Raw genomic sequence first — 26385 nt, 5'->3', positions numbered from 1 at the left:
GGTGCAGTGAGCCGGTGGGTCTCAGCAGGGGTGTTGCCCATCCCGGCGAGGTGCTCCCTTGCAAGCCACGGCTTGGGGATTCGGATGGCAGCGATGCCCCGCCAGAGCATGTGGGCACAGCACTGCCAGCACCATCCTGCTGCGCTGCTGCCGTGCCGGGGAGCCAGGGCACGTCCCCGGGGAGTGGGAGGGAGAGGCGCAGTGGGAAATGCCTCCCCTCCCTGCACTGCTGCGCTGCCAGGGCTGCGCCCAGGCCTGCCGGCAGCGGGGACCACGTGGAGGGAAGGGTCAGGGAGGGCGATAAAAATAGATCCCTGTGACACTCGGTGCTGCTAGCTCCGGCTTTGAAGCATGTTTGCAATGTGGGCACAGCCCTGGGACTCACTTCCACCTGCTGCTGGACACCCATCCCTCGTTCCTTGGGTCAGCGGCCCCCGGACGGAGATAGGATGGAGCAAAGAGCCTGGTTCCCCTCTCAGGTGCTCTGAGTGCAGCCGGTCCTGGCCCCGCAGGTGGCTCTCGGCTCTCTGTGGCCAGGGAAGGGCTTTGTGGCCGTGGGCAAGTTGTCAGAGTGCCTTGTGCCCTGGGGAGGGGTGCAACCTGCAGCACCAGCTGAGGCTCCCTGCTCCCAGGGTGGAACAAGGACTGAGATTTTTTTGGTGCACCCTTGGCCAGAATGTCACCTGGAGCGGGGCTGGTGCCATGCTCTGCCCGCTGTGTGTCCTGCCGGCCCAAAGGCTGGCCAACCCCTGGGGCTCCCCCACGGCGAGGTGGCTCCGTGCTGTGCCGGCACTGTGGCCCGGTGCTGGTGGAGCAAGCGGGACGGCCAGCCTGGTCAGCGGGGCCGGGAATGAGGCAAAACCACCACAAACCAACCAACCCTGGTCAGTAACTGAGAAGGAGGCAGGGGGTTGGGGGATCAGGGCTTCGCTGCCCGGCTTCACCGCCGGGCCAGCCATGCCCGCGGGAGGGTGTTTTTGGAGGGAGGGCTGCGGCGCCAGCAGCCACCTGCCCGGATGGCCTCGGCCACCCTTCCCTGGGCGCCACGTTGCCATCACGGGGGCCTCTGGCATCACAGCCCCTCAGCATCCCTGTCTCAAGCTTCATTTGCTGCTTGCTGCTGAACTGAGAGATTTTAATCTTTTAATCACGTTATGAGCCGAGGTGGTGCCGGCCACGCACAGGAGGAATGTCTGGAAGTCAGCAGCGCCCGGCGCGGCGGGAGCCCATCCTGCCCCCACCCACACGTCCCAACCGTGTCCTGCTTGGGGACCCCATCCTCCCCAGCCTGCCTCATCCTGCCTGGGACCAGGACCTGAACCAGAACCAGGAGCAGAACCTGGGACCAGAGAGCAGGACCAGGCATCAGGGACCACAGCCAGGGAGCAGGACCAGGACTGGGACAAGGACCAGCTGGCCAAGGGCTGCTGGGGCTGGAGCTCCCCTGCCACATGCACAACTGACACATGTCCCCGCGGGCAGCAGCGGGAGCGAGGGAGGTTCCTGCGTGTCCCGGAGTCCGGCACAGAGCTGTGATGGGGATGGGCTGGTTGGGCGGCAGGCGGAGCAGGCGCTCGGAGGTTTTTCCACGAACCTGACCCGGGGTGTGATTCCCTGACATATAATGGCAGAGAAAGGGGATCAGGGTGACTTTAGATGGAGAAAAAGGCACGGGGCTGTGGGGGGTCCGGGAAGCCCGAAGGGCCCAACACAAGAACCCCACTGGGAAACAAAAGCGCCTTTGTTTTCCCTCGCTGCTGGTGTCCTGTCGGTGCGGAGCCGGAGGAGGCTGCTGCTGGCGCTGAGCGCCTCAGGCAGAGCCTCGTGGGTCGGGGGCTGCTCCCACCGTGCCAGTGCCCCAGCTTGGATGGTGCTGGTGCTTTTCCAGCCTCGGTCGCTGCTGCACGGCCCTGCACTGCTGAGAAATCCTCGTGAGGCTGCGCACTGCTGCCGGCTCGCTGCCCTGCATCGCCCCGCATCGCCCCACATCGCCCCGCATCGCCCCGCATCAATCCCTGCCCAGCTGCCCCCAGGCCACACCGGGACGGGGCTGCGGAGCCTGGCCGAGCCGATGCACGTGGCTGCAGGTTTTGGGGACGAGGCCAGGCAGCCGTCGGGGGGGAGAATGTATTTGGTGAAGTGCTCGTCATGTGGGCGTAATTAAAGCTTCTCGTTATCACGGTGTCAGCGGCAGCGAGGGGCACGCTCTCAGAGGGGCGCCTTTGCAGGAGGCCCCATGGCTGCAATTAGGTGACGCTGCCCTCCAGCCACGCGGGTTTAATTACTCCCTTCCCTGTGTTTTTCCCCCCGAGGGGAGCGGAGGGGCATCCCGCAGCCCAGCCCAGCCCAGCGAGCGGCGCAGAGCCGCGGCAGCCCCCACCGAAGAACAACAAAGCCCTGGAATTAGAGATGTGCTGGGAGTTTACTTTACCGCAAAAAAATGTCAGAAATCCGTATTGTTTGGACAGGGATTTGCTGGGGATCGCTAGATAAAAGCCTGGCAGGGACCCATCCGGGGGGGGGGGGGGGCAAAGTCAGCCAGCTCCTTTCTCGTGGCGGGGCGGCCGAGCAAGGGATGCACCGCGGTGCCCGCGCGGGGTTTTGGGGTTGGGGCATGGGCAGGGGCAGAGACGGCCAATGCCTTCGGGAGCCAGAGCAGGACCTGGGCCTGGGGAAGGGGGTCCTGCAGCTCCCCGGGCTGTGCCAGGCTGCCCCGTGCCCAGCATCACCCTCGGGTCTTTCCAGCGGAAAACATTTGAGCCATGCTGGCATCCCAGGACACCGGGCTCAGCTCTCTGGTGACGGCTCCGTGGCGTGAGGAGCCCGGTCACAGCCCAACGGGACACCGGGCCAGTGTGTGGGGCTGGCTGGTGCCAGGGGGCAGCTGCCCCAGCATATGCAGGCAGGAGCTGGGCTGCAGGGGCTGCTCTCGCCCCTCGGGGCCCCCTCAACAGTTCTGCGCTTGCCAAATTTTGGAGCAGAGTCCGGGCAGCTGCTCCCGCCGTGCCCACGCTCAGCTGCTCTCCTTTCCCTTTCCCGCTCCCCCGGCAGCGGGGCTCAGCTCCCAGCTGCTGACCTGGAAAATGCCAAATCCCCTTTTCCCCCAGGACCCAGCAGCGCCTGCTGCCCCACGTCTGCCCTCGGGACTCGCCTGCCTCTGCGCTGCCCAGCCCGGGGCCCGCGGGTGCAGCCGTGGCACCACGCCGGTGCTGCCGGGGGCATGTGGGGTGCTGTCCCCAGGCTCGGCGTGGGGAGCGCCGCTCGGAGCTGCGCCAGGCAGATGTGCAACGAACAGCAGCCACGTGTGCCAGCAACCCCTGGGCACCCCTGGCCGTGGGACAGGGACGGCGAGCACCCACCCTGCCCACTCCTCCCTGCCCGGCTCCGGGAGAAAGGACAGTGCACGCAGCCGGGTTTCACGTCTGTTATTGTTTTAATACTGTTCATGTCTAAAATGACCAAAACCAAGCCAAGCGCTCCCGGCCCCTCGCCCTGCCGGGTGCTGGGTGCAGGCAGGGGTGCAGGCAGGTGTGCAGGCAGGACCCCCGGCACCGCGGGCAGGCTGCGCTGCGCCCGCTGCCAGGAGAGGGGACTCCGCACGGCTCTGGTGAATGCATTTAAATAATAAGCTAATGAGCGGCAAAAGCAAAGGCATCTTAATCACGTCTCCTAAAAATAGCAACCAGCAGCTGCTCCTCCTGCCCCGGCGGCGAGGGGGCCCTGCCCGCCCCACCACGGCACGGGGCAGGTGAGGGCACGGCGCCCGGGCAGCCGGCACGGGGCTGTTTCGGCACTCGCGCCGCTGGCAGCAGGCGGTGGCGGTAAGCACGCGGTCGGTCACGCAGCGTCGAGCGGGGGGCGCGGGGAGCGGGGAGCGGGTGCACCGCGGGCAGGTGCTCAGTGCGGTGGCACGGGGCGGGTGCTGCCACGACACCGGCGGCACCGACCTGGCTGCCTCCCGGTGCCACAGGGATGCAGGGCTGGGCTCCCCTCCTGCGTCCCCGGGAAGGCAATGCCGGCCGAGCTGCCTGCTGTGGGTCACGGCCCCAGAGGCCACGTTGTCGTGGGGGTGTCTGCTGGGGGCTGCGCTTGCCTGCACCCCCTGCCCCATGACGCAGCAGGCAGGGTGCGGGTGACTGGGGCACAGCGGACGGGGAGGGTTTTGGGGTGGAAGCCGGGCTCTCGCCGCAGCCCTGGCGCAGCTGGGGTGCCAGAGCCAGGCTGCCTTGGGGCACCCCGGTTGGGCATGGCGGAGGGTGGGCGCAGGGGTGCGGCTGGGACCCGGCCGGGCGCTCAGACCACGAAGTGGAGCCCGTACGTCATCTGATGGCCGTTGTCCCAGGCGTAGAGCACCTTCTCCTTTGGGTTGTAGTCGATCTGCGTGGTGAAGGCGTACTGGTTGAGGAAGGGCAGCCGGAGCTCCGCCTCTGTGTCCGTGTGCGTGTCAAAGGCATAGGAGATCTGCCCTTCCTTCTGGCTGTAGGTGTCCACGGCATAGAGGATGCCGCAGATGATGAAGCAGTTCCCGTAGGCGTTGCGCTTCAGCCCCGTCTTCCAGGTGGTCTCCCTGCGCACCGAGAGGTCCCCAGGGTCAAGGCGGCTCAGGACGATCACCTCCTGCTGCGAGTAGTCGTAGTCCACGGAGGGGTAGATGACCCAGAGCCCGCTCTCGTCCACGGCGAAGTCGATGTCCGAGTGGCCCCTCCACTTCCAGGGCGTCGTGTCCTCGTACACCACGTCGTGGAGCAGCGCCCAGCCTGCCACGTACCGCTCCTTCAGGTCGTACTTGATGATGTTCTTGGTGAAGGCGCGGTTGTAGTAAAAGGCCCCCCGGTACACCACGTGCCCAGTGCCGATCCAGTTGTAGGGCAGCTTGTAGAGATTGCTCCAGCGGCCTGCGAGCGGACGGGAGAGGCGTTGGGACCCCTTGCACCACTGGGTCCGACACATGATGGCCCAAGCGTTCCGGCAGCGGCAGGGGACTTGTGTCTCCCTCGCTGCCCTGTGGGTGCTCCCCAGCGCAGGTCCCCGCCCACCACCCCAGGGCCCAGCACAGCCGGCGTTGCAGGCGCTGGGCACCCACCCGGGAGGAACCGGAGCCCCTGCACCCGCTCGGCCGCCAGCCCTCACCCTGCTTGAAGTTGTCGAGGCTCCTGAACTCCACCAGGCTGTTGCCATAGTAGTAGTTGGTGACGTAGATGCGGTCATCCTTGGCTGCCGGGTCCTTCATCCAGGCCCCCTCGTTGCGCCCATAGCTGTGGTGCTCCATGGGGGGCTCCACCGACTCGATGGTGCCTTCACACTCCACCTCCTTCACTGGGTACCAAGGAGGAGGAGGAGGAAGGCTTACCCCTGCCCCGGGCAGTCTGCCTCCTCCCGAGGCAGGGAAGCCCTTCCCCATGGCAGGGCTATTGCTGGCCCAGCTTTGGCCATGGGTGCTGGGATGACCGGGGCGGGTGCCCCCTCAACTCACCCACCTCTGTTTGGCGTTTCAGGGCCCCCAGTGCCGTCAGCCCCTTGCCCGAGGATGGTGGCAGGGGGGCTGCGGGCAGTGGTGCGGGGGGCCAGGGCGGTGCTGGGCGCCGCTGTGGTGCTGGGCACGGTGGTCTCTGCCCGTGCGATGGCTTGGGCCAGGGGCCCTTCGGCTGGGGCGGGTGGGGGGCCCCTCTCCTCCTGCCGCTCTGGTGCAGCTGCCCCCCTCGCAGAGCTCTCTGCAGGGGGATGAGCCGGGTGGGGGGGTCAGTTTGTTGGGGGGGGGGCAGCCCCTGGCCCCCCACCCCGCCAAGCAGCACCATGGCAGGAGGGTGCCCTCAGCCCCCCGCACCCGGGACTCACCGCGGCTGCCGGCTGGCCCTTCCGCCGCCGCCTGCCCGGCCTTGTAGTAAGTGATGCCTCGGACCACGGTTTGCTGGTGTGCCGATGGCTTGGGCTTGGGCGTGGGCTGCGACCCCCCCCTGGCCTTTGCGGTGTCCTTTTTGGGCTTCTCGGGCTTCAGCTGCTTCTCCTTGGGTGCTCGGGGGGCTGCCCTGTCCCCCAGTGCCTTGCGGGGGCTGGGGTACCGTCCTGCCTCCTTCTCGCGGCCGCCCGCTGTGTCCTGGGGGGCACAGCCCGGTCAGACCCCCTCCCCTCCCGCCACCGTGCTGGGCACGGGGTGCAAGCACCAGCCCTCGGCTGCCGGCGCGGTGCACCCCGATGCACTCGCAGGAGCTGCCAGCGCCCGCCGCCAGCCCCGAGGAGCTCGGCTCTGCCCCGCGGCCGGAGAAGCCCAGCGGCACCGGCCGTGCCTGCGAGGGGCTGGGTCCCGGGGGGTACCTGTGCCTTGCTCTCGGGGACAGCAGCAGCGTCTTTCTGCAGCAGCTGGTAGCCCAGGTTGGAGATCTCCTTCTTGATGCTGATCATGATGTCGGAGTAGTTCTCGTAGCGTCTCATCTGGTCGGTGAGGTGCAGGACGCTCTGCTTCATGAAGTCGTTCTCCCTGCTCAGGTTGGTCTTGATGGTCTGGAGGAGAGGAGAGGTTCGAGCCCCACTCGGGGAGCCCATGGCAGCCCCAGGTGCTCCCGAGCAGCCAGACAGGGCTCGCTGCAGGGACGGTGCCTGCCAGAGCTCACTCACCTCCTCCAGCGTGTTCATCTGGGCCACCACCTTGCTGATGTAGGAGTGCACCTTCATCAGGTCCATGCTGTAGAGCGTTCCCTCCAGCAGGTCCACCATGGACTGCAGCTGCAGGGGGAGAGCGGGGCTGGGGCACGGGGCGTGGGGCAGCGCCGTGCAGCCGCTGCAGATGCCACCACATCCCCCCATCCCCGCTCACAGCCAGAGCGCAGGAACCGCACTGCTCCATGGCCCTGCGGGCCTGCCGGGGCGGGGACGGGGAGCGCGGGCTCCTGGGCACGGGGAGGGGGTCTCTGGCCCCCAGCCCACAGTCCCACCATGCCTGCAGATACCTTGAAGAGCTCGGGCGCCTGCTTCTTCAGCTTCTCCATCTTCCACTCGTTCTCGCAGGGGTTGAGCGAGGAGGGGGGCGCGGTGCAGGAGCACTTGCAGTCGGCCCCCGAGCTCACCGTCTCCACCGTGTAGAAGTCCTCCACCCGCATGCTGCCGCTCCTGACGCGGCTGCAGGCGTCCTTGCTGAGCGGCCGCAGGATGCACTTGCAGCGGCAGTCGGAGCCCTCCGAGGTCATCCGGACCTGGTCCGCCTCACCCAGCGCCTGCGGGGACACGCAGCAGCGGGGCAGCCGGTGAGCCCGGTGTCCCGCCTGGCTGTCCCGCAGGGCCCTGCCGACCCCAGCAAGCCATCGCGGCTGTCCCCCTCTCTGCTGCACGCCCAGAGGTCTCCCACCCTTCCTGGGGCTCCCAGCTGTGCCCCAAAGAGCGTGGGGCACCGTCTGGCCCAGAGCACCCTGTCCCTCTGCCCTGCATCTGGGTGACGGTGACAAAACCAGGCAGCCGCTTGCCCCTGTGGCCACCGGAGTGTTTTGTGCCCCAGGTGCTTTGGTCCCATCTCTGTAGCTGTTTCCCAGCCTCCAGCAAGACCCGAGTGAGCAGGGACGGTGGTGAGGAGACCCAGAAGCGCCTCCATCCCCCCGCACCCACAGCCTCGAGCCCACAGAGGGTCTGTTGTTTGTGGTGACACGCAGCCACCTCGGGGTGAGCTCGGCCCCTCCAGACTCCCGCAATGGCCCGAGGCGCACACTCAAGGACTCCCTTGTTTCCACACATGGCCCTGACTCACGCTATGGAGCCCAGGGTGCTTTTCGGCTGGTTTCTGACGATAAGGAACTGTTCTTCCCCCTGCTGCACTCGGGAACAAGGCTGGGGAGCTAGGGGTCCCTGCCTGGTCTGGCAGGACAGGGAGCTGGGTCCCTCTCACCCCCTGCCACCGGCCGTGCACCCATGGGGGACATCTGGGCTGGCGGGGAGCATGGCCGGGCTGCGCTGGGTGCCCCATGCAGGGATGCGCCTGCTCCAAGCGCCCGGGAGGGTGGGAAAAGGGGAGAGGCAGCGCGGTGACCCCGGAGGGAGAGGGCTCTGCCCGCAGGGACTCTGACTCACCCTGGGAAACAGAATGGTGGCAGAGCTGGGAAATGAGTTTAGCTCTGGCTCTCCCATCCTCCCCTGGAGCACAGCGCGGCGTGGGAAAGGGCAGAGGCCCACGGGGATGATGTCCTGCCTGCGGGCAGCACCCACGGCCGCATAGGCACCATCCTCCCCGTGCCCAACCGGTGGCACCCGGGCAGCGGCTCTCCCTGGGCACGGCCCGTCTGGCAGGGACCCCCGGCTCCCCACAGCCCCAGCCAGGGGCTTCCTTTCCTAATGCGGCAGCAAAACCTCCTGCCTTTTGCATTTCAGAAAAGCCTCCCTCTGCCAAAGGGACAGGAAGGTCCCGCTGGCTGGGAGGAAAACACCAGGCAGCTGAGAGGGCTGTAAATTGAACAGGATCTAATCAAGCTCTCGGCAGGGAGCAGCGGGACAGGGAGCAGGACCCCCTCCCCAAACACCACCTCTCCAGGCTCTCACACCTCCCTGGGGCCCCCTGACCTCCCCATGGCGATGCCGGCACTTGTGCAAACACGGCAGGACCATTCACAGCCCCGCCACGAGCTGCCGGCCCCTCCGCACACACCCGGGCAGCTCCCCGGCCCCCGAGCTGGGCTGCTGTCCTCGCCGCAAGCTCCGTCCCCCCATGTGCACGGCGCTGCACGAGGTCCCGGTGTGCCCCATGGGAGCCCCGCTTGACTTCCCAGCCGGGGTCCAACACCCCAAGCACCAACCACCGGTGAAGCCACCACCGCCGCAGCACAGCCCGACACCCGGGGCTACGCGGGGATCCCGTCCGCCGTGAGCACCTTCCGCAGGGAAGGGCTGCGGCCGCGTCTGCTGGAAGCTCCTTCCCGTGGGAGCCGGCGGCCGTGGGCTGTGCGTTCCCTCCCACTGCCCTTGGCAGCGCCGCGGTGGGAGGCACAGCCAGCGCGGAGGCCCCCGCGCGTCCCAAGTGGGCTGGAGCCGTGTGCGGCGAACGCCCCCCGAGCAGCCCCACCAGCGGCTGTTCACACCGCCCGGTGCGCGGGGGTCCCAGCGAGCGGAGGCTCCCCTACGGCACCAAGGGGCAACCTCTGCCCCAGAGACCTCCCAGTTCAAGCCATTTCCCTCCCGCGTCCCAGCAAACGGCCCCTGGCCGAGGCAGGGGGCAGCCGGGTGGGCAGCCGGGTGGGAGGCAGCGGCGCAGGGGCCCGGCAGCCGCTTTTGTCTCATGGCCACGAAACAACAGAAAAATCCGCTCGCCTCGGGTCGAGGTGCGAGCGGGTGCTGGGGGGAGACCGGCTGCCCCTTCCTGGGCGCTGCGTGCGCCTTGCTGCACCACAGCCGGGGCAGCCGCCCGCCTTCGTGCCGGCTGGTAACGTTAAACCTCGCTCTGCCTTTTCAACGGCTTCCCTAAACAGGAACCATATGTTCTATTTATACGGAAAAGGCTATAAACAAGGAAGTCTTCAAAAAAAAGGCCCCCGTGCGGTCTGTTCTGCGAGGGTCACCCCACCTTGGGGCGCCCTCCATCAGCCTGCGCCGGGCTGTGCCCCGACCCCACAGGGGACAGCCTGCACCCCCCGGCGCACACAGGACCCCCTCCCCACAGCATGCGGGTGGCTCGGGACACGGGGGCACGAGGCAGCCCCCCAGCCGCAGGCCGGCACGCTGCACTGGCCGCTCGGGGTGAGAATCCAATGGCTCCCTAAGAAACCTTCGTGGGGGCTGCTGCAGCCCTGCGGGGTCTCCGGGTAGTTCTTTCCCTGAATCCCCCCGCTCGCTGCAGACCCCTGCCCAGGGTGCAGGCAGGCGGGTGCTGCCCCTCCTCCAGAGCCGGGTCCCAGCTCCGCAGTGGGGCTGCGCACCCATGGCTGGCGTGGGCGAGCATCCCTGCACTTTGCTGAGGGTTTCCTCACTCCCAGTTTTACGAGCTGGGTAATTTTCCCAGCACTGCCCAGCTTCTGGGACCTCTTGCAAGAGCGTCCATGTGAGCACTGTGTTTGTGCCGTTATTTGGAGAAACCGGGACCTTTGACAATGAACCTTGGCCAGCTTTTAAGCTGTCCTTTGATTGCTGCCAGAGGACTTGTCTTGGAGGAAAACACGCTGTGTTGATAAGCGCGCTGCCGAACTGCGCGCCTCTCGCACAGCTGCTGGAAAGCATGTCCCCGTCATGGGAGGGAAACCATGTCACCCTCCTCTTCCTCCTCCCCAGCTTGGCACAACACGTTAAACACGTTCTGCAGCACAGGGAGCGAGGCACGGCGGCGCTGGCAGAGCTGGGCCGTGGCTGACGGCCCCAGGCGCTGGCGCTGCTCAGGCGTCCCGTGTCGGTCACGGGGACACGACCATGCGAAGCGCTCGTGTGGCACACGGATGCCCACGGACGGGATCTCATCCAAACGGCACGATCTGAAAAAATGCCTTCAAGGACTGCAGGCAGCGTGGAGGGAGGGATGGAGGGGGTGACAGCGCCGAGCGGGTCCACAGGCTGCGGGACCCAGGGTCCTTCAGACAGCGTCACCCCTGAAACCCTGCTGGGAACCCCAGCGCAGGGCTCTCCCACACACCACCGCCAAGCCAACCGCTGCCAACAGCAGCTGTGTTTTCATCTCCTTCCACCAAATGACTTGGAAAAATCTTGGCTTTTTCATGCTTTGGTGATCCTGGCATCACCCTTCCTCCCCGGGGGCTGCTCCCACCACCTCCCCTCCGGGGCTGGGTCCCGATGTCCCGGCTCTGGCCTCGCCTGGGCTGGCCCGGCTGCGGACACTGACCCCGCGCGAGAGCAGCTGTGGGAAGGGAGGGAACCAAAGGCTCTTGGATCCATGTGAGGAACCAAAGGCTCTTGGATCCATGTGAGGGGCTCGACGTTCTGCCGTGTCCCACTCCCGCGCCCCTCTCATCTCCGCGGGGGTAAATCTTGTCCGGGCTGTTCTTTCTGGCGCAGAGACGCTAATTGCACAGCTCATCACCGCAGCGCCGGGGTTTGGGCACCTTCCAACCCACCAAGCACGCTCGCAGCGCGACTCATTCCCGGCGCTGAAACCCCCGCAGCGAAGGGAGCACCAGCACCGAAACCGCACCGGCCTTTCCCTGGGAACATCCCACGCTCCGGCCCCGGGGGGCGGCCTGGGATCGGCGCAGGGGGGGCTGTGCCGCCTCCCCCCTCCCGCTCCCCCGGGGGGGCCCAGCCAGCTGCTGCCCGAGCGGAGCTCACCGGGGCACCGCTGCCTCAAAATCGGTTCCTGCAGGAAAACACCGTCTCCGCCCGTCAGAGAGGGGAGCCCCAGCCCGGGGACACGGTCCTCGGTCTCCGGCGCAGGTTGCGGGGCCGGTGCCAGCCCGGTGCCGGGCTCCCGCCGCCCGCTCTGCCCGCAGGAGTGCCGGGGTGCTCGGGCACCGCCGCCCGCTCCTCTCGCTGCCCGTCTCGGTGCGGCCGGAGGCACCGCCGGGCCGCGCCCCCGCCCGCTCCGCCTCGGGAAACCCCCGGGACCGCCCGCCCCGACGGCATCGGCCCCGCAGGGAGGGGGGGCTGCCCCCGCCCGCCCCCGGGCACCCGCAGGGGGACGGCGGGTGGGCGCCCCCCCGGCCCCGCTCCCAGTCCCGGTGCCGGTTCCGGTGCCGGTCCGGCCGGTGCTTACCGTGGTGGCGCCGCGCACCGCGGCCAGCGCCGGGAGCAGCAGCGCCGGGAGCAGCAGCGCCCGCATGGCGAGAGCGGCGCCGAGCGCCCGCACCGAGCGCCCGCTCCGCCCGGCCCGGCCCGGCGGCGGGGAGGAGCCGCCCGCCCGCCCGCCTGCCCGTCCCGTTCCGCCCCGCCCCGCCCCGGCCCGGCCCGGCCCGGCGGCGGCACCGGTCCCAGGAGTGGCGCCGCGGCGGCGGGGGCGGCGCGGTCCTGCCCGGGCGGAGCTGGCCGGTGCCCGCCCCGGGGCTGTCCGGGTTTTCCTTGTACCGGGGCTGTCCGCTGGCCCGCCCGGACGGGGCTGTCCGGTACCCTGGGCTGCCCGGTGCCCCTTTCCCGAGGCTGCCCGCTCCCTCCCCGGGCTGCCCGGTACCCCTTTCCCAGGCCGGCCGATCCCCTCCTCTGTCGAGGCGGGTGCCCCGGGCGGGCCCGGGAGGACCCTCCCCGGGGCTGCCCGGTTTCTCCTCCCCGGGGCTGCCCGGTGCGGCGGGCAGCGCTCCGGGCTCGGGCGGCGGCTGCCCCCTAGCGGTCCCGGGGCACCGGCCCGGGCGGGCCCGAGCGGAGCCGGGCGCGGCTGCCTCTCTCTGGGCGGGGCCGAGGGCGGGGCCGGGGGCGTGGCGTGTCGGGGGCGTGTCGGCCCCCGCGGGTACATCCGGGCGGCGCGGGAGGACTACGCTTCCCGTCGTGCCCCGCGGGAGGGCGGGGCGGCCCGGCCCGGCCCGGCCCGAGCGCGGCGCCCGCAGCGGCGGCTCTGGCTGTCAGCAGCGCCCGGAGCGGCCATGGGGCAGCGCGGCCGCCGGGGCCCCTGAGACCCGCCGCGCCCCGGCCCCGGCGCCGCCGCCATGGAGCTGGAGCCGCCCGCCGAGCTCCCGGAACCCTGCGCCGCCGCCAAGGGGCCGCCCCGCAACGGTGAGTGGAGCGCGGGGTCCGGCCCGGCCGCGGTCTCCCCTCAGGGCCGAGGGGAGGAGGGAGGGGGGGAGCGGGGGACCGTGTGGCGCGGGCCCTGCCGGCCCGGTAACGCGCTGGGGCGCGGAGCCGCGCGGTACCGGGGGCTCCGCCTGCCGCCCCTCGGCCGCCCCAGCGGGTGCGGCGGGGCCGCGGGGCTCCCGGCGGCCGCAACTTTCCGCGGTCGTGGGGCACAACAAAGGGCCGCGGCGGCCCGCGCGTGCTGCCCGCCCTGCCCGCCGCCGCTCCCCCGCTGTCAGCCTCGCCGCCGCTCGCCTGCGCTTCGGCGGGACCCGCCGCTCCGCCGCCGGCTTCGCGGAGAGCGGCGGGGCTCGGCGGTGCGGGACACGCGGGGGCTCTGCTCCGCTGGGAGCGGGCGCCCCTCTGAAATCGGGGTGTTTCCTGCGGATTTACCCTCTTTCCCCAAAAGTAGGGTGTTGTTTTTTTTCTAGCGAAGTGTTCCGAATCGCGGCTCGGGCAGCCCGCGGCGGGTCGGGGCGAGGCGCGGGTGGCTACGCCGCTGCTGGAGCTCCCCCGGTTTTGGCCGCGTTTCGGTGCGGCTTCGCTCGGTGTCTCGCTGGCCCCGGCACCGGCGCCGCAAGGGCTCCGCCGCGGCCCCGGGAGGCTCCGCACGCACGGCGGGTTCGGCCGGTCGGGGAGCGCCGCTGCGCCCGGCCGGGCGGCTCCGGGGTTTATAGGCACCATTTGGGAGGGTTTTACACTTCAGCATGCAGACCCCGCATCTGCACTTGAATGTCCCTGCCAATTTTTATGGTTTACAATTGCATTTTACCATCTTCAGGCACCCTTTTCTACAAAGGGCTCGCTCGGACAAAAGAGAATTCTTACCCGGCAGCATCCCCGGCGCTTGCTGGGTGCGAGCGTTACCCAAACGCGCCCAGGGCGGGCGGTTACAGGAATGGGGATTTCTGGAATCACCCTGAAATGTGATTTTGAATTGCGTCTTTGTGAGGCTGCTAGAAACGCTTGGTTCCTCTCTCAACTACGTGTCCAATGGGATGAAAGACACTTTTCATCCTTAATGCTTTTGGAACTTTCTGACTTAATTTGGGAAGTGTCTGTTGCTTTTGTGTCCTTAATAATGCAACAATATGAATACTTTCTCTGCATTTACTGTTTTTCCCACTGAAACGTGGGATTTTGGGGGAATCTCTTCTGAACCATCAGGTTAATTTTTAAGAGTTATTTGCATGTCTTGCTTAGCTGTTTCATGGGATAGACGTTGTACCAGTGGCTGCGGTTAGTCTTTTGAATGGATGATGTAACAACCATTTACTACTTTGCCTTCAAAAATGTGAAATACCGGGACGATGTTGAGACACTGCTTGACCTTCAGTCTTTCTAACGCGGCCAGGGGAGGAGCAGAAAAGATGGGCTTGTTACTCTGGTTTATAAAATATCTGCGAATGCTAATGGCAAATGAAGACTGTTAACATTTCCTCTCTTTAAGGAGGATTCATAGCACTTCTGATACCTCGAGGTACATCATCTTTGCTCCTTACAACCACATATCTATAGATATACAGGAGAGGTGTATGTATATATAAGTAGGATTATATTCTTGGTGATGATGTTAAAATCATTAATGAACTTAAGCTCTGCATGTGGCTTCTGTGTTAACCCAGAGTAAACTGCCACCAGTTTATTGGTGTCTTCAGTGAAAGAAGCCTCAGAATAACTTTGAAATGCAGTTATATGATTTAATTTCAGCAGTTACGGGCAATTGCAGCCTCATTATTTGAAGGGGGCTTTTGACATTCTTAGGCTATAAGGTGACGGTTTTCCCTTACCCATTTGAGTACGTCCCCTTCCACATAAGAAACATATTTTGTCATCAAGCAGATCAATGGCAATGAGTAAAATGAATTATTTAAAAAAATTTCATCAGGGTATTCATTTTTCCTGTACTACTAGCAATTATTTCTCAACAAGGTCCCACTTAAGACCAGTTTCCCTATAGCTGTCTTTTTTCTCTGTGAATGAAACACGATGGCCTTTTTACACAGTTTTAATTATTTTATGTTTTAACTAAAATCATGACAAAGCAGGTTATCTAGAATTAAGGTAGCTTCGGACAAGTTGTTGTGTGGTGTGGTCTTGGAAGACCGATTTAGTATCAGGAAACTACTTGGATTTTGTGTTCCCTTAACATTATCAGAGCTTCAGATAGGTAGATTACTGATCTGGATGAACTTCATACCAGAGAGAGGAGGAAAGTTGTAAGAGCACAAAGAATGTAAGGTTTTCAAAGAAAAATCCCATTGCTTGCATCCGTTCCCTTTTCTACAGCATGCTCAAACTTTACTGGTGCACACTGACATTTTTAGTGTTCTTTATGCTTGATTGCTTTGCATCTGATGAGATAAGCCTTTGCTTAACAAAGACAGTTTCATTGATATACTTAGGTCTTAGTTTACTTGCTATAAACATTTCTTTGAAGATTTAGGAAGAAAAACAGAGTTGTTGAATGGCAGTGCTGCTGAAGTCAAATGTCTGAATAAACAAGAGGCTACAGTGTTATTTTGACTTAGTATTGGCTTGTTAAATGTGGATGGCTCTTGCTTTTGTAAATAGACCATAATAAATACTAAAACTCTTAATAAATAATAGAATTGAGCTTGGGTCTGTGATGGGAAATAAGACCTGTAATTTAGGAAGAACTTGATTCCTTTGATTTGATGGTGAGATGGAAAAATACCTCTCAGTGTAAAGTTGGAATTTGGTATTGATGGCTTCTGTAGATGATTAATCAGGAAAATGGGTTTATGCATGCCTCTTTGTACTAAAAACAGGACTAGCAATGTATGTTCAGCAGATGCAGTCCGTGATGTGACACTGCAGCAATAGTATTTTTTCCCCTGCTTTGTTATAAAACAGTATAAAATACTGTATTACAGAAATTGAGGGAACTTTGCTATCTAGGAGACTATTTCCTGGTTGCTGGGAAGCAAGAGTCATCTTTCTGCCCTGTCTCTGGCAAATCTGTGGTATTTTTTTGTTGGGTGGGAATGTGCAAGCTTTACTTGATGGTAGTTTGAACAAATGCATTTACACTCGCATTCTCTGAGAATGAGAGCACAGTTTATCCTGTTGATAAACTGCCTATTTAAATAAAGCCTTCAGCAATGTAATCTGGTAATTCTAATTAAGTCATTTACATAAAGAATTGGCCCAGGGTTTCATCAGATGGTTGCCGGTGAGCTGAAATGCATGCTTTCCCTCCAGCTGTATTAAACTAGCCTTTTGATCCTTTCATTTTTTTTAGCCTTTAAGCCAGAGTGGTCATCACTTCGCAGAGTTAACTGAGAAAGGGAAGTTGGGGGACAAGAGGACCCTTCGAGGTTTAGCTTTACTCTTAATTATTACAGTTCTAATTATTTAATTAGAAGACTTCCAGATTTTATGCTGATAGGAGTGATTCTGTACAGGTTTTGTTAGAAAGAGGAAATACACACCCAACAGGCTAGCTTCAGTGAAGTTCTTGATTGGTAAATGATTACCGATAACTTATCTTGAAAGCAGTGTATGTCTGGAGTATCTGAATTCTACTCCAGCTCTTCGATAAGGAGGCTTCATTTACAAAGGGTGGACCCTGTGTCCTTCAGAGACCATGAGTTACATGTCTGTCTTCCGTTGCCCAATCGTCCCTGTTATAGGCTTGTGTAGGTGGTGAAATTTAAGCTTGGAGAAATGTCTGGTCAGTGTGAGGGATTAATTTTTTTAAGCCCTTTTTCCCTTTGTGAATGCATCAGAAAAAAAAAATGATTAAAATTTGCTGAGGCTCTAATGCCAGGCTGACTGCAAACTGCTGTGGTGTCCTTGTCTGGAAATACTGCTCAGCTGGAGCTTGATGGAAACATTAAAAGTTTTTCGTGGAAATATAATCTGGAATTGTGAATCTCAAAATTTTCTTGTCATACAAAACCCCATCAGCTATTCCATCAGTGGTACGTATCTCTGATGGTGTACATTGTGCTCAGGTCAGCGTGGTGGACTCTCTACTGTTAACTAACCCGTTAGCGGGTGGAGTCCTGAAACTGTAAATGAGCATGGTGCTCCTATATATGTGAGGGTTTATTCTACTTAGTTGATGCTGGCACTGCTGGGAAGCACAGGACTTAGCTGTGGGATTTGTTTTGGAGCCCTCAGATCCTGAAGGCAAGTGATTAAATGATGGCTGTCGTGGTTGTAGTAAAAAAAATTTGAAAAGAACTTCTGATCTCTGAAAGTTCTGCCAAATGCCAACTCGTCCTCCAAAAATCTTTTCATTCAGTCTCACAGCTGCAACTTGACTTCTTTATGTTGTTTGGCAACACTTCCAAAGAATTATTCCCAAGTATATTGTTACTTCAGGGGTCTTGTGTATGCTTTTGCCAGGAGACTCTATCCTGTGCCTGCTCTATCAACAGCTGTGAAGCGACACCTTTTCTTTGGGATGCAAGCAGAGATTATTCTTACCTGCAAATTACTGTAATATGGCATTCTCTGTTACTGGGGCTTTGGTTTAAGGTGGGAAACAGTTAGGTCTGGGTGTCAGTTCTGCAGGGCCTTTGCTCAGCCTGTGTTGACTGAGCAGGCTGGGTGCTAAGAGCACTTGGTTTTGATCTCTGTGTATAACTCTACCTTACTGCTGGGAGTATCCAGGATTTGTTGAGAGAGTTTGTCTGCTTATGTACTTCAAAGCTATTTCTTAGGGGTAGATTAATTCTGAACGCAGACACAGAAGATCTGGCTTCTTCCAAGCAGGCTCTGTCAGGGTGGTGTTCTTTGGCAGGGGCTGGGAAGGGAGCTTTCTCTCTGTCTGGCACAGCTGAGCTGTACTTTGCCACTGCAGTTCTGTACCAGTTGTGTAAAAAAGACTCAGGCCTTCATGACCATTGTACAGGTGATTTAAGCAAATATGCCAGTGTGCTGACAAACAGCAAAGCCAGTACTGGTAGCAGGAAGAACTTTTCTTGGTAATATTGTATGAACCAGTTGAAACTACAGCAGTTGTGGTGGAGCTGTGTGGTTTTGTGATCCTCTCCTGCAGCCATGAAATGCTGAGTTGGGTAACTTTTTTGTGGGGTCAGATTAATCTGCTTTCTTGAACACCCATAAAAACTTTAATTTTATTAATTACATTGTCTGATTTTTAAATGAAAAGTCTGTGCTGACTGCAAGATGCTTGGAGGTGGCTTTGAAGATTCATAAAAGCCTCTGGTGGGTTTATGTTGATGACACTGATCCAGTGTGCAAACTGGGAATTCATGGCTTAGCCGCATCGTCGCTGCCTCATTAGAAATCCTTAGTTGGTGCTTGCCAGCCAGATTGCTCTTCTGAGTGCTAAAGTTTGGTTTTTTTTCTTAAAAGTGTGTCTGAAAAGAGAAGAGACTCCAATTCCCACCAGAATGGGCCCATTGCAGTGCTTTACAGAATGAAAGAAACCCGAGGAAACGTGCGCTCAGTGCCGGCGTTGTGCAATGGCTCGCTCCTACCGACCTGCAGTAGCCCGCCAGCAGTGCAGTTACTCGGGGCTGCTGCCCTGCTTGCTGGCTTCGTGAAGCTTTTCTTTGCCCACTTCTGTTTTCCTGCTTACCTGATCCGTGCTGTATGGGCCTGTCACCTTAACACTTGAGTTGACCTTTAGTATTTCACTTTGATTTACATAGGGCCTCTGCTCAGTGAACTGTCCCTATCGCAGGATGATATCCATAAAAATGACACTTCCTAGTCTTGAAAAAAATCCCCAGGCCCATTGGAGACATGTGAAAAGGACACCCAGCAGGAAGAGAGGCCCATGGCTTGAAATATTCATCAATCATTTTCCTGGCACCAGGAAACCAATCAACTCTTCTAAGGGGTAGAGTGTAATCAATCACACAATGTGAGAAATGGGGATCTCTGGCCCTACCAAAAATCCTCCTTCATGTTGACAGAGAAGTGTTGTGTTCGTGCTTATTCACAAGTAGTAACTTACACCCTTGGTATAAAGGACTCTGTCTTTTGTAAGAGACAATCTGTGAAGAAAACAGTTTAGCGTTTCATAGGCGACTTAAGCTTGAACGAAAGATTTTGTTTCCAGTGGTGTTGAGCTGTGTTTTGAGATGTTTTCTTTACTTTTCTGTAGCTGATAGGTGGAGGTTTTTGCCTCTTGTTCCCAAACCTCCGTGTTCTGTAAGCGGCAAGTACAGCAGCATGATGTTTTTATCTAGAGGATCAGGATTGTAAAATTTTGCACTTTCTTCATGAAACAACTTAAGTTTGAAATAGCTTGTATTTCAAACTGATACTGGGGAAAAAAGCGCACCTCTGGATGTTTGTCCTCTTTTTTTGTATCTTTAACTTATGTTAAAAAACTGTATCTGTATAGGTTGCCTAATAAGTAAACAGTAGTTAACATCTGTAGGATATTTTGTTGTAGCAAATGGATAGGGGTTATTTGAATTCTTAATCTCTAGTAAGATGCTATACATTGGAACAAGAGGTTGTTCATAACTTTGTTCCTTCTGTGACTACCTCTCCAACAGCTGTTACGTAAGAAATGCCATAATACTGATGGCAAAATAATTGGCAAGTAGATTTCTAGAATTCCTTCTACCAGGAAAACATCTCTTGCATGCCTCGTAGGAAGTAAGAGGCATTGAGCTAATGGCCCTAATGAGCTCTGGCTTAGGTTGCTGTGCTGAGGCCTGATCTGAGGGTGGCTCGGGTGGCCCTGGGTCATTGCGGTGGCAGCGCTCACCCTGGGCCGGCTGCTGCCTCGCAGAGGTGTTTCTGGGTGCTGGTGCCGCTCTCCACTTTAATGTGTGTTCCGTGGGGGGTTGACACAGTGTCAGGCTGCACGTTCTGGTGCTACGTCTGCTTTCCTTTTCAGTAGCTGCAGAAACTTGCAGCAAATGCTGTCACTTTAAGAAGTCTGCACTTCACAAATGCCCTTGGAAAGTGCCACTTTTGCCGCTTTTTCCCAAAGGCCTCCGTGGCAAGAGCCTTTAGTGCGCCCACTCCCACTTGGGGCTTGGCCTCCACCTGGGACAGCTGGGCTGGCGGTGCTGCCCCTCGGGGCTTGGGGCAGAGGCTTCTCGGGGTGCCCATTGCTGGGGGTGGCAGAGCGGGAGCCCCAGCCTGGCTGTAATTGTGGGCAGCCCACCTCAACAGGCAGTGCCCATGGGGCTGGGGGCAGCACCAGCCTCCTCGGTGCTGTCTTTGTGGAAAAGATAGGTAAGTCAAGACCTCAGTGACTTGTGTCAAACATGAAGGGAATTTTCCTGGCATATAACTGTCTTCTGTAAAACACCTCAGGAGTAACAGTGAAAGTTCCAGTGTGTCCTGTATCTGCTGAGAAGGAGTGTTTCTAACCCTTAAAACTTGAGAAATGCCGTGTCAGAAATACTCTTGACTTCTTTTTAAGTTTGTTAAATCCCAGTGTTTAATATGCATCTTTAACTGATGCATTGGGGTGGCTTATTGGGCACAGCAAGTCTCAGAGCCTGTAGATGTAGCTGGCAGGTGCCAGAGGTGAGCCAGCAAGCCCTCATACGGTTGCCTCAAGTATTAAAAATGGTTTGTCTGCCATGCATGTGTGTCACAGTTAATAGAGAGTAAGATTGCCATCTGCTTTTAAATGCTGTGGACAAAATCCCCAAATCCCGGTTAGTAATTAAAAGCTTTGAAATGACCTTGAATCTAAAGCTGTCTTGAAGTAATTTTATGACTTTCCTCTGTTGCAAAAGAGTGTAGGTACAACAGTGTGCTGTGCTGTTCGGTAAAATGTTTCATGGTGCCTTAGATGAACACTGAAGACAGAAATAATCAGAATGCAGTCGAGGCACAAAGTGGCTGTGTGGAACGGTTGCAAGTACAGCTCTCAAAAAAAAAAAAAAGCTGTATGTGAAAATAACCAGAGAATAAAACTGCATGCTGACACCTCACTGCTTGGAAATTGAATTTTTTCTTTTGGAGACTTACTGTAATGGCTTACCCTGCTTCAGTATCCAGCTGGATTTCTCATTAATATCTGTTTTTTAAAAAACTCCCTTTTTTCATAGTCAGTGAAGTTAAGAGTTACTTGTTGTTCTGTAAGTGTATGAATTTAAACAGCTTCAGCTCTGCTGTTAAGAGAGTATTATTACTGTGAGCTGTAGCTCTGAAAGGGTGCTTCCAGCTCTGCAGCTTTCTTATGGAGCTGGTGGTATCTTGGAGGTTTTTTCTTTGTTCAGTGCTAGTGTGGTCAAAATTTATGTTGAAACCCTCTTTCTTAGACTCTTCTTGAGCTATTGCTTTTCAGGTACAGCTTTGATTAGGAATTTTGAAACTTCTTGTAAGTTGTCCTGTTTGTCAGTAAGGAAGATGACACCCTGTAGCTCATAAAATAATAAACTGCTGGGGTAAGCCATAGTGTATATACCTTTCTCTTCTATCTATGTTGTCTGTATCCACTTGAGTATCCATAGCTTAAAAATGGAGGGTTTGCATAAACTGAGCTTAAGTGAAATCTGGAGTGGAGCTGACAGAAGTGTGCTGGAAGCTCCTGCTGTAGGTGTGCCCAGGCTTGCCTTGTGCAGCTTGACCCTCTCCAGAGCAATCAGGGCAGTGCTAGAGCCACTCTCATCTTGCTCAGTCCACTAAAGATCAGGTCACACTGGGATGTTTTTTTTTTTCTGTAGTGGAGTAAGATGTTTCCAAGCTTGGACACGGTTTGTGGTCGGGGTGGGGGTGCAGTAGGCTCGTGCTCAAATGACAAGCCTTACCCCACACCGCTGGCCAAGCAGAACATGGCCATCTGTGAAACCTGACAGTGATGAACAGCAGGGAGTGCCTAGGTGGGAATGTTCTTGTTCTGATTTTTAGTGCGATTAATTTCTAATTAACATATGAGGTGAGAACTCAGAGTCTCTGGCTCGTAAGTATGAAGATGTCAAGTGTTGAGACAGTTGCCAGAGAAATAGTGTCAGAACCAGCATGGGCTGTGGTGGCCTTCTGCCCTGCAGAGCCTGGCAAAGGGAGCGCAGGAGTCGTCCACCTCGCAGTGCAAGCCTGGCAAGTGCCGCAGGAGCAGCATGAGTGAGGGGAGGCTAAATCACTGCTGGAAGCTGGCAGAGCTGCCTCACGCTTGTCTGCCACTTTTAATGGATTTTTAAACTTTTTTATTAATTCAGTGGAGATGTCCGAACTGATACTCAGCTAGTTGTCTGCAGGGACCTGTTCTGTTCCTTATTTAAAGCTGGGAATAGTGTCAAGAAACAAAGTATGACTATACAGTCTTGAGGGTGTATGTGTAGTGGTCATGCCTGTGTCTTGTCCTGCCTTGGCTGGCTGGTCTGAAGCCTCAAAGTCTGACCCATGGGTCACTTCCCATTAATGCTGTGGTCTTGTAGGGAGGGAACAGTCCCACTGGTAGCACTGAGCGATGCCTGCCCAGGGAGTGCTGTGCAGTATGGATGCTGCAGCATCCACCTGCGGAGCATGAGGAATACAAGCCCTATCGCAGGGATTAAAAGTTAAGCTACAACTTTAAAAGCATGTTAATATTTGTCGTGACTCTAATCGGCTGAAGTGCACTCTCCCTGCAACGAGAGGCTTTGCAGATGAGGATGCTCCAGGTCAGGTATCTGGGTGGCTCACGTGGATCCCCAGCAGATACAATGAAGGACTGAATCTCTTCCCTCCCCCCCTCCAAGACTAGCATCAGCCTGAATTGCCCCTCAAATGAGATGTTGCCTGACTTCTTTTAATTTGATTTGCTGCCCATTGAAATCCCTGGCTTTCTGTAGTGCTTGTTTTGTGCTTTAGCACGTTGAGGCTTTCAGGAGAGAGCGCAAGCACCTTATCACAAGCAGCAGCTCCTCGGCTGCAGTGATGATTTGTGTTTAAGTGGCTCGCTGAAGTGTGTACGCTCCAGCTTTGGGCCTGGCTGTGATCTCCTGTGGCGAGCACATGCTCCTGCCTGCTGTTGGGCAGCTCGGTGGGGGCTGGAGAGGGCCCTGTGGGCTACCCGGGGAGGGTGGGCAGGGGCTGCACCCGGGAGGGCAGCCTGCCGACAAGCAGGGTCTTGCTTCCCTGAGGTGGCTGCTGGACCAGTTGGACAGTGTCAGCACTCCCCTCCTGTACACACAGCCATCTCCAGCTCTCCGTACAGTGGGAGATGATCTGCTGATGAGCCAATTCCTTTAAGCTGCATTTTTGCTGCTGCATAAAAAAATGGAATGGTAAATCACACTACTGAATGGTTTTGAAAAAAATGTATGAAATGCTGATCTTTAAAGACTTTCGTTTGCTCACCTAGTAGATTACTCAGCTTCAAAAGGAAGAATATAAATAGATTTCCCCGAGCAATGTATGTAACTATTATTTTAGAGTTATAAAACTTGTAATCATGTGTCTTAAAACCTGAGATTAAAAAAGGCAAAACTGCACACTGCCTTTTAATGGAAACCAGCAAGACATGAACTCCTGTATTATTTTTATAAAGTTAGATTAAACTAGAAATAAAATTTCAGATTGCTCTTCAGAGCAACAGCATATACTAAATTAGCTTCAAAATTATTTTCCCATTGAAAAGAATGGGAGATTTCTTCTTCAAAAATGCAGGTATTTTTCCTGGTTTTAAGTTAATTTTCTAGTACAAGTGGAGACAAATACCCACAAATGTCCAAGTGTTAGGAATGATGCTTCTATCCTGAAGAATATTTTCTAGCTGTTGATTTCTGATGGGCTTCAAGATGCTTAGATGTGTTTTACCACAATTAAAAGCTAGTAAGAGATGTGGCATCCTGCAAAGTAAGATTATAGCAGTAGACAGATGTGGCTGGAATGAGCCCCAAAGAGAAAGGGAAGTGGCTCTGGCGTTGCAAGCAGCAGGAGCTAATACGGTTTGCAAACATGATAGACAGTAGGCAGAGAGGTAGGTGGGGAGAAAGAATCAAATTTCCCTTAGTTCTTGCCTGTATGTAATCCCCATCCCTGGGAGGCCAAATGCTTAGTGTAAGCTTTTCACTCCAACAAAACCCAAGATCCTGGTATTGGTGGGGCTGAAAGGGAAGTACTTGTTGAGAGTGGAAGGCTGTAGATCACTGGATTTCAAGTTGATTGATAATGAATTGATAATGGCAGAAATAAATTTTTAACAGGGTATAAACCTCTTGCATTCCATAGCAGGCATTATCATGGCAAGCTGTGGCTGCTGTCTGGGTCGAGGTAACTAGAAAGCTGCAGCATACCAGCCATTTTTTAATCTGGTTTTGGGGGAGGTTTAGGCTGTGTGCTGGTCTGACTTGGGAGCTCAGATGAGGTGTGGTGTGTGGTGCTGTCCTGTATCTGCCAGAGTGCCTGCTCTCACTGCAGCATCGCCCCCAGCCCAGCACTGCCTGCCCTGGTCACTGGGCATCCCACAGGCACAGGAAACTCTGGGCTGATCCCTCAGCTGCTGAAGGACTGGTCATTTATTGCGGTCATCAGCATGAGCCACAAAACACTTTTGGGTGGCCTGTAGGAAATGAAGACCTCACAAAAATGAAAGAGCAACAACCACAGCAACACCCACACTGGCAAATTAAAGGTTAAGCTCATTCATTGATTTGGTCCTCATGTGATGTGTGGTGAGAGCTACAGCTCTGAGTGATTTATACAATACAGAATATAATGTATTTCTAAACCATCTCACTTCCACATGCTGAACCGTAAGACTTGTAGGATTAAATACAGAACACCAACAGTAGCTTTTTTATGATAGTGAGCATGTTTGCTGCAACCCAACCATCTCATTTCATAATTGAGCATTATGGGAATGTGCTGTACCCAGGCAGTTGTGAAGCTTTTTCCCTCTAATGCCGTTTTAATGCTGATTATCCATTCAGCGGTTGGTTTAGATGATTCAGTCTGTGTGGTAACAATGAGGAAACTTGTTCCAATGTGTAGTGCTTACACCTATTTTTCACATTCTAGGATTCTGTCAAGATCCTCCCACAGAGCACGATTCATCCACTAGTAAGTATTAGTTAGTCTTCTCCTCTCCAGGCTAGTGCAGTGAGCCAAGTCCTAGTAGGCATTGGCAGTGTGCAGCTGAAGTCTGTTGGAGTTAGAAGCTGTAATACTATCTCCATTAATTAAAACTTGAAGATAAATGCTGTTGAATTAACCTTGAGGTTACAGGAAAAAAGCTGGTTTTAGACTCATCACATGTCAGTGCTTTTCCAGGATCCCAGTTTGTCAGTGCCATTCCTGCCCTAGCTGCTGAATTTCAAGGGTGTGTTACCTCCTTTGTGGAGAAAAGGTCTGTTTACAGTCGTGTTTCTATCCTGATGCACTGGTTGGCCTCTACACCGCTCACCTATGGGAACACTGTCTAATTTGCAATGTGATTTCTGGCATATTCTGTGTGTCATAATGTGCTATTATTTATCGGTAGACGAGTATTAATCTGGGTTGATGTTAACTCCTTAAAAAAAATACCAGTGGCATCTCTACTCTTGTATAATATCAGTTAATTCTGTTTTTTAATGTAGGTAATTCTACTGGGCTCGACAGATGGATTTTGCTGTAGTAGTAGGCCTTGTGTTGGCCAACACTTTATCAGTGATCAAAAAGTAAATAAAGAATTTCCACAGACTTACAGAATGATTATGCAAGTGATCTTTCAATATTGGAGTAGTCTGGGCTGCCTGGTAGGCAATATCCTGTTCAAGCAAAATGTGCTCCAGGTACAGAAGATGCAAAATGTCATGTCTAGGGACAAAGACAGCATGCCTGTGGAATGGGGCACGGCATGCTGAGAAGCATTGGCTGTGAAACAGATAGAGGTGTTTATGAGTAAGTGCCTGTTGCAAGGCAGTAGCAAAAAGCCCTGATGTCCTTTGGAAATTGAAAGTAGGTGTCTGGTGTTTACTGCCTGCCTCTCACTGACGGTGGTGCATTGGAATGCTGACACTGTAACGCTGCATAAAACCCTGATGCTGAGATCTTAAAATATTGGGAATTGCCCAAAAAGCCTGTGGCAGCCTGATAGTCTTGGCTTATTCTGCTTATCAAAATGATTGAGAGTAATTACACTGTTGAATTACAGCTGCAGAGAGAATATCTTGGATGGCAAGAGGTTCCTCATGAGAAGACCCAATATAAATGTTCAGACTGCAAACTGAAACTATGAATTCAACTGAGTATAATTTTTACTATTGTTATGACTCTACTGTGAGGGTGGTGAGACACTGGCAGGGGTTGCCCAGAGCAGCTGTGGCTGCCCCCTCCCTGGCAGTGCTCAAGGCCAGGCTGGATGGGGCTGGGAGCAGCCTGCTCTGGTGGGAGGTGTCCCTGCCCACGGCAGGGGGGTGGAACTGGATGGTCTTTAAGGTCCCTTCCAGCCCAAACCCTTCTGTGATTCTAATACTTCATTTTGTAGGCTTTTTTGCCCTCAAGTCAGGGTAGGGTGCCTTTTAAAAACAGATGAGCCTTATGAATAACAGAAATACTGTGCTCTGGAATCCTCATTTGTCTGTGATAATTGAGTGTGAACATACACTGTGGTACTGATGATCTGCCTCAATGCTTAAAACCCAGCTTCTTCAGGAATTGTTTAGTATTTCAGAACATATAACTGTGTACTAGGTTTTCCCTTTCTGTAACCTAAAAGTCTAAAATAAGATGCAAAATTTTTATGAACCCCCATTAGAGGAATGAGTTGGCTGAGAGCAGCTCTAGTGAACCTTGCTGTTACCAAGCAGTGGCTCCGAGAGCATTTCAATT

At 56.4% G+C, this 26385-nt stretch overlaps 2 protein-coding genes across 3 annotated transcripts in view; one reads left to right on the top strand and one right to left on the bottom strand.

Moving 5' to 3' along the window:
* Positions 1-4293: 4293 nt before the first annotated feature.
* Positions 4294-11731, bottom strand: OLFML2A (olfactomedin like 2A). Of its 2 annotated transcripts, none has more exons than XM_086475728.1 (8): positions 11666-11731; positions 6945-7208; positions 6613-6720; positions 6313-6498; positions 5836-6094; positions 5478-5711; positions 5131-5316; positions 4294-4895 (listed from the first exon to the last, which is right to left on the bottom strand). In XM_086475728.1, the coding sequence occupies exons 1-8, from the start codon at positions 11729-11731 to the stop codon at positions 4294-4296; spliced, it is 1905 nt and encodes a 634-aa protein (XP_086331854.1). The 2 variants fall into 2 exon arrangements, with proteins under 2 accessions (XP_086331854.1, XP_086331855.1); XM_086475729.1 differs by having other exon boundaries at positions 11684-11731.
* Positions 11732-12545: 814 nt separating this feature from the next.
* The window catches only part of NR6A1 (nuclear receptor subfamily 6 group A member 1), an 87384-nt gene continuing 73544 nt past the window's right edge, over positions 12546-26385 (top strand). The window contains exon 1 of the mRNA XM_086475630.1: positions 12546-12612. Within this exon, the coding sequence (XP_086331756.1) occupies positions 12546-12612 (67 nt within the window). The remainder of the gene's footprint in view (positions 12613-26385) is intronic.

The sequence above is a fragment of the Leptosomus discolor genome, chromosome 19 (assembly GCF_034619465.1).
Source record: "Leptosomus discolor isolate bLepDis1 chromosome 19, bLepDis1.hap2, whole genome shotgun sequence".
NCBI lineage: Eukaryota > Metazoa > Chordata > Aves > Leptosomiformes > Leptosomidae > Leptosomus > Leptosomus discolor.
This window is presented reverse-complemented; position numbering and strand designations above follow the sequence as displayed.

Excerpts from the sequence above, each read along its gene's own strand:
- OLFML2A (XM_086475728.1), bottom strand. The coding sequence starts at position 11,731 with ATGCGGGCGCTGCTGCTCCCGGCGCTGCTGCTCCCGGCGCTGGCCGCG. Across the intron at positions 5,317-5,477 it reads CCCTGAAACGCCAAACAGAG|TGAAGGAGGTGGAGTGTGAA; the intron begins GTGGGTGAGTTG and ends CTTGGTACCCAG. Across the intron at positions 4,896-5,130 it reads CCTCGACAACTTCAAGCAGG|GCCGCTGGAGCAATCTCTAC; the intron begins GTGAGGGCTGGC and ends GTCCGCTCGCAG.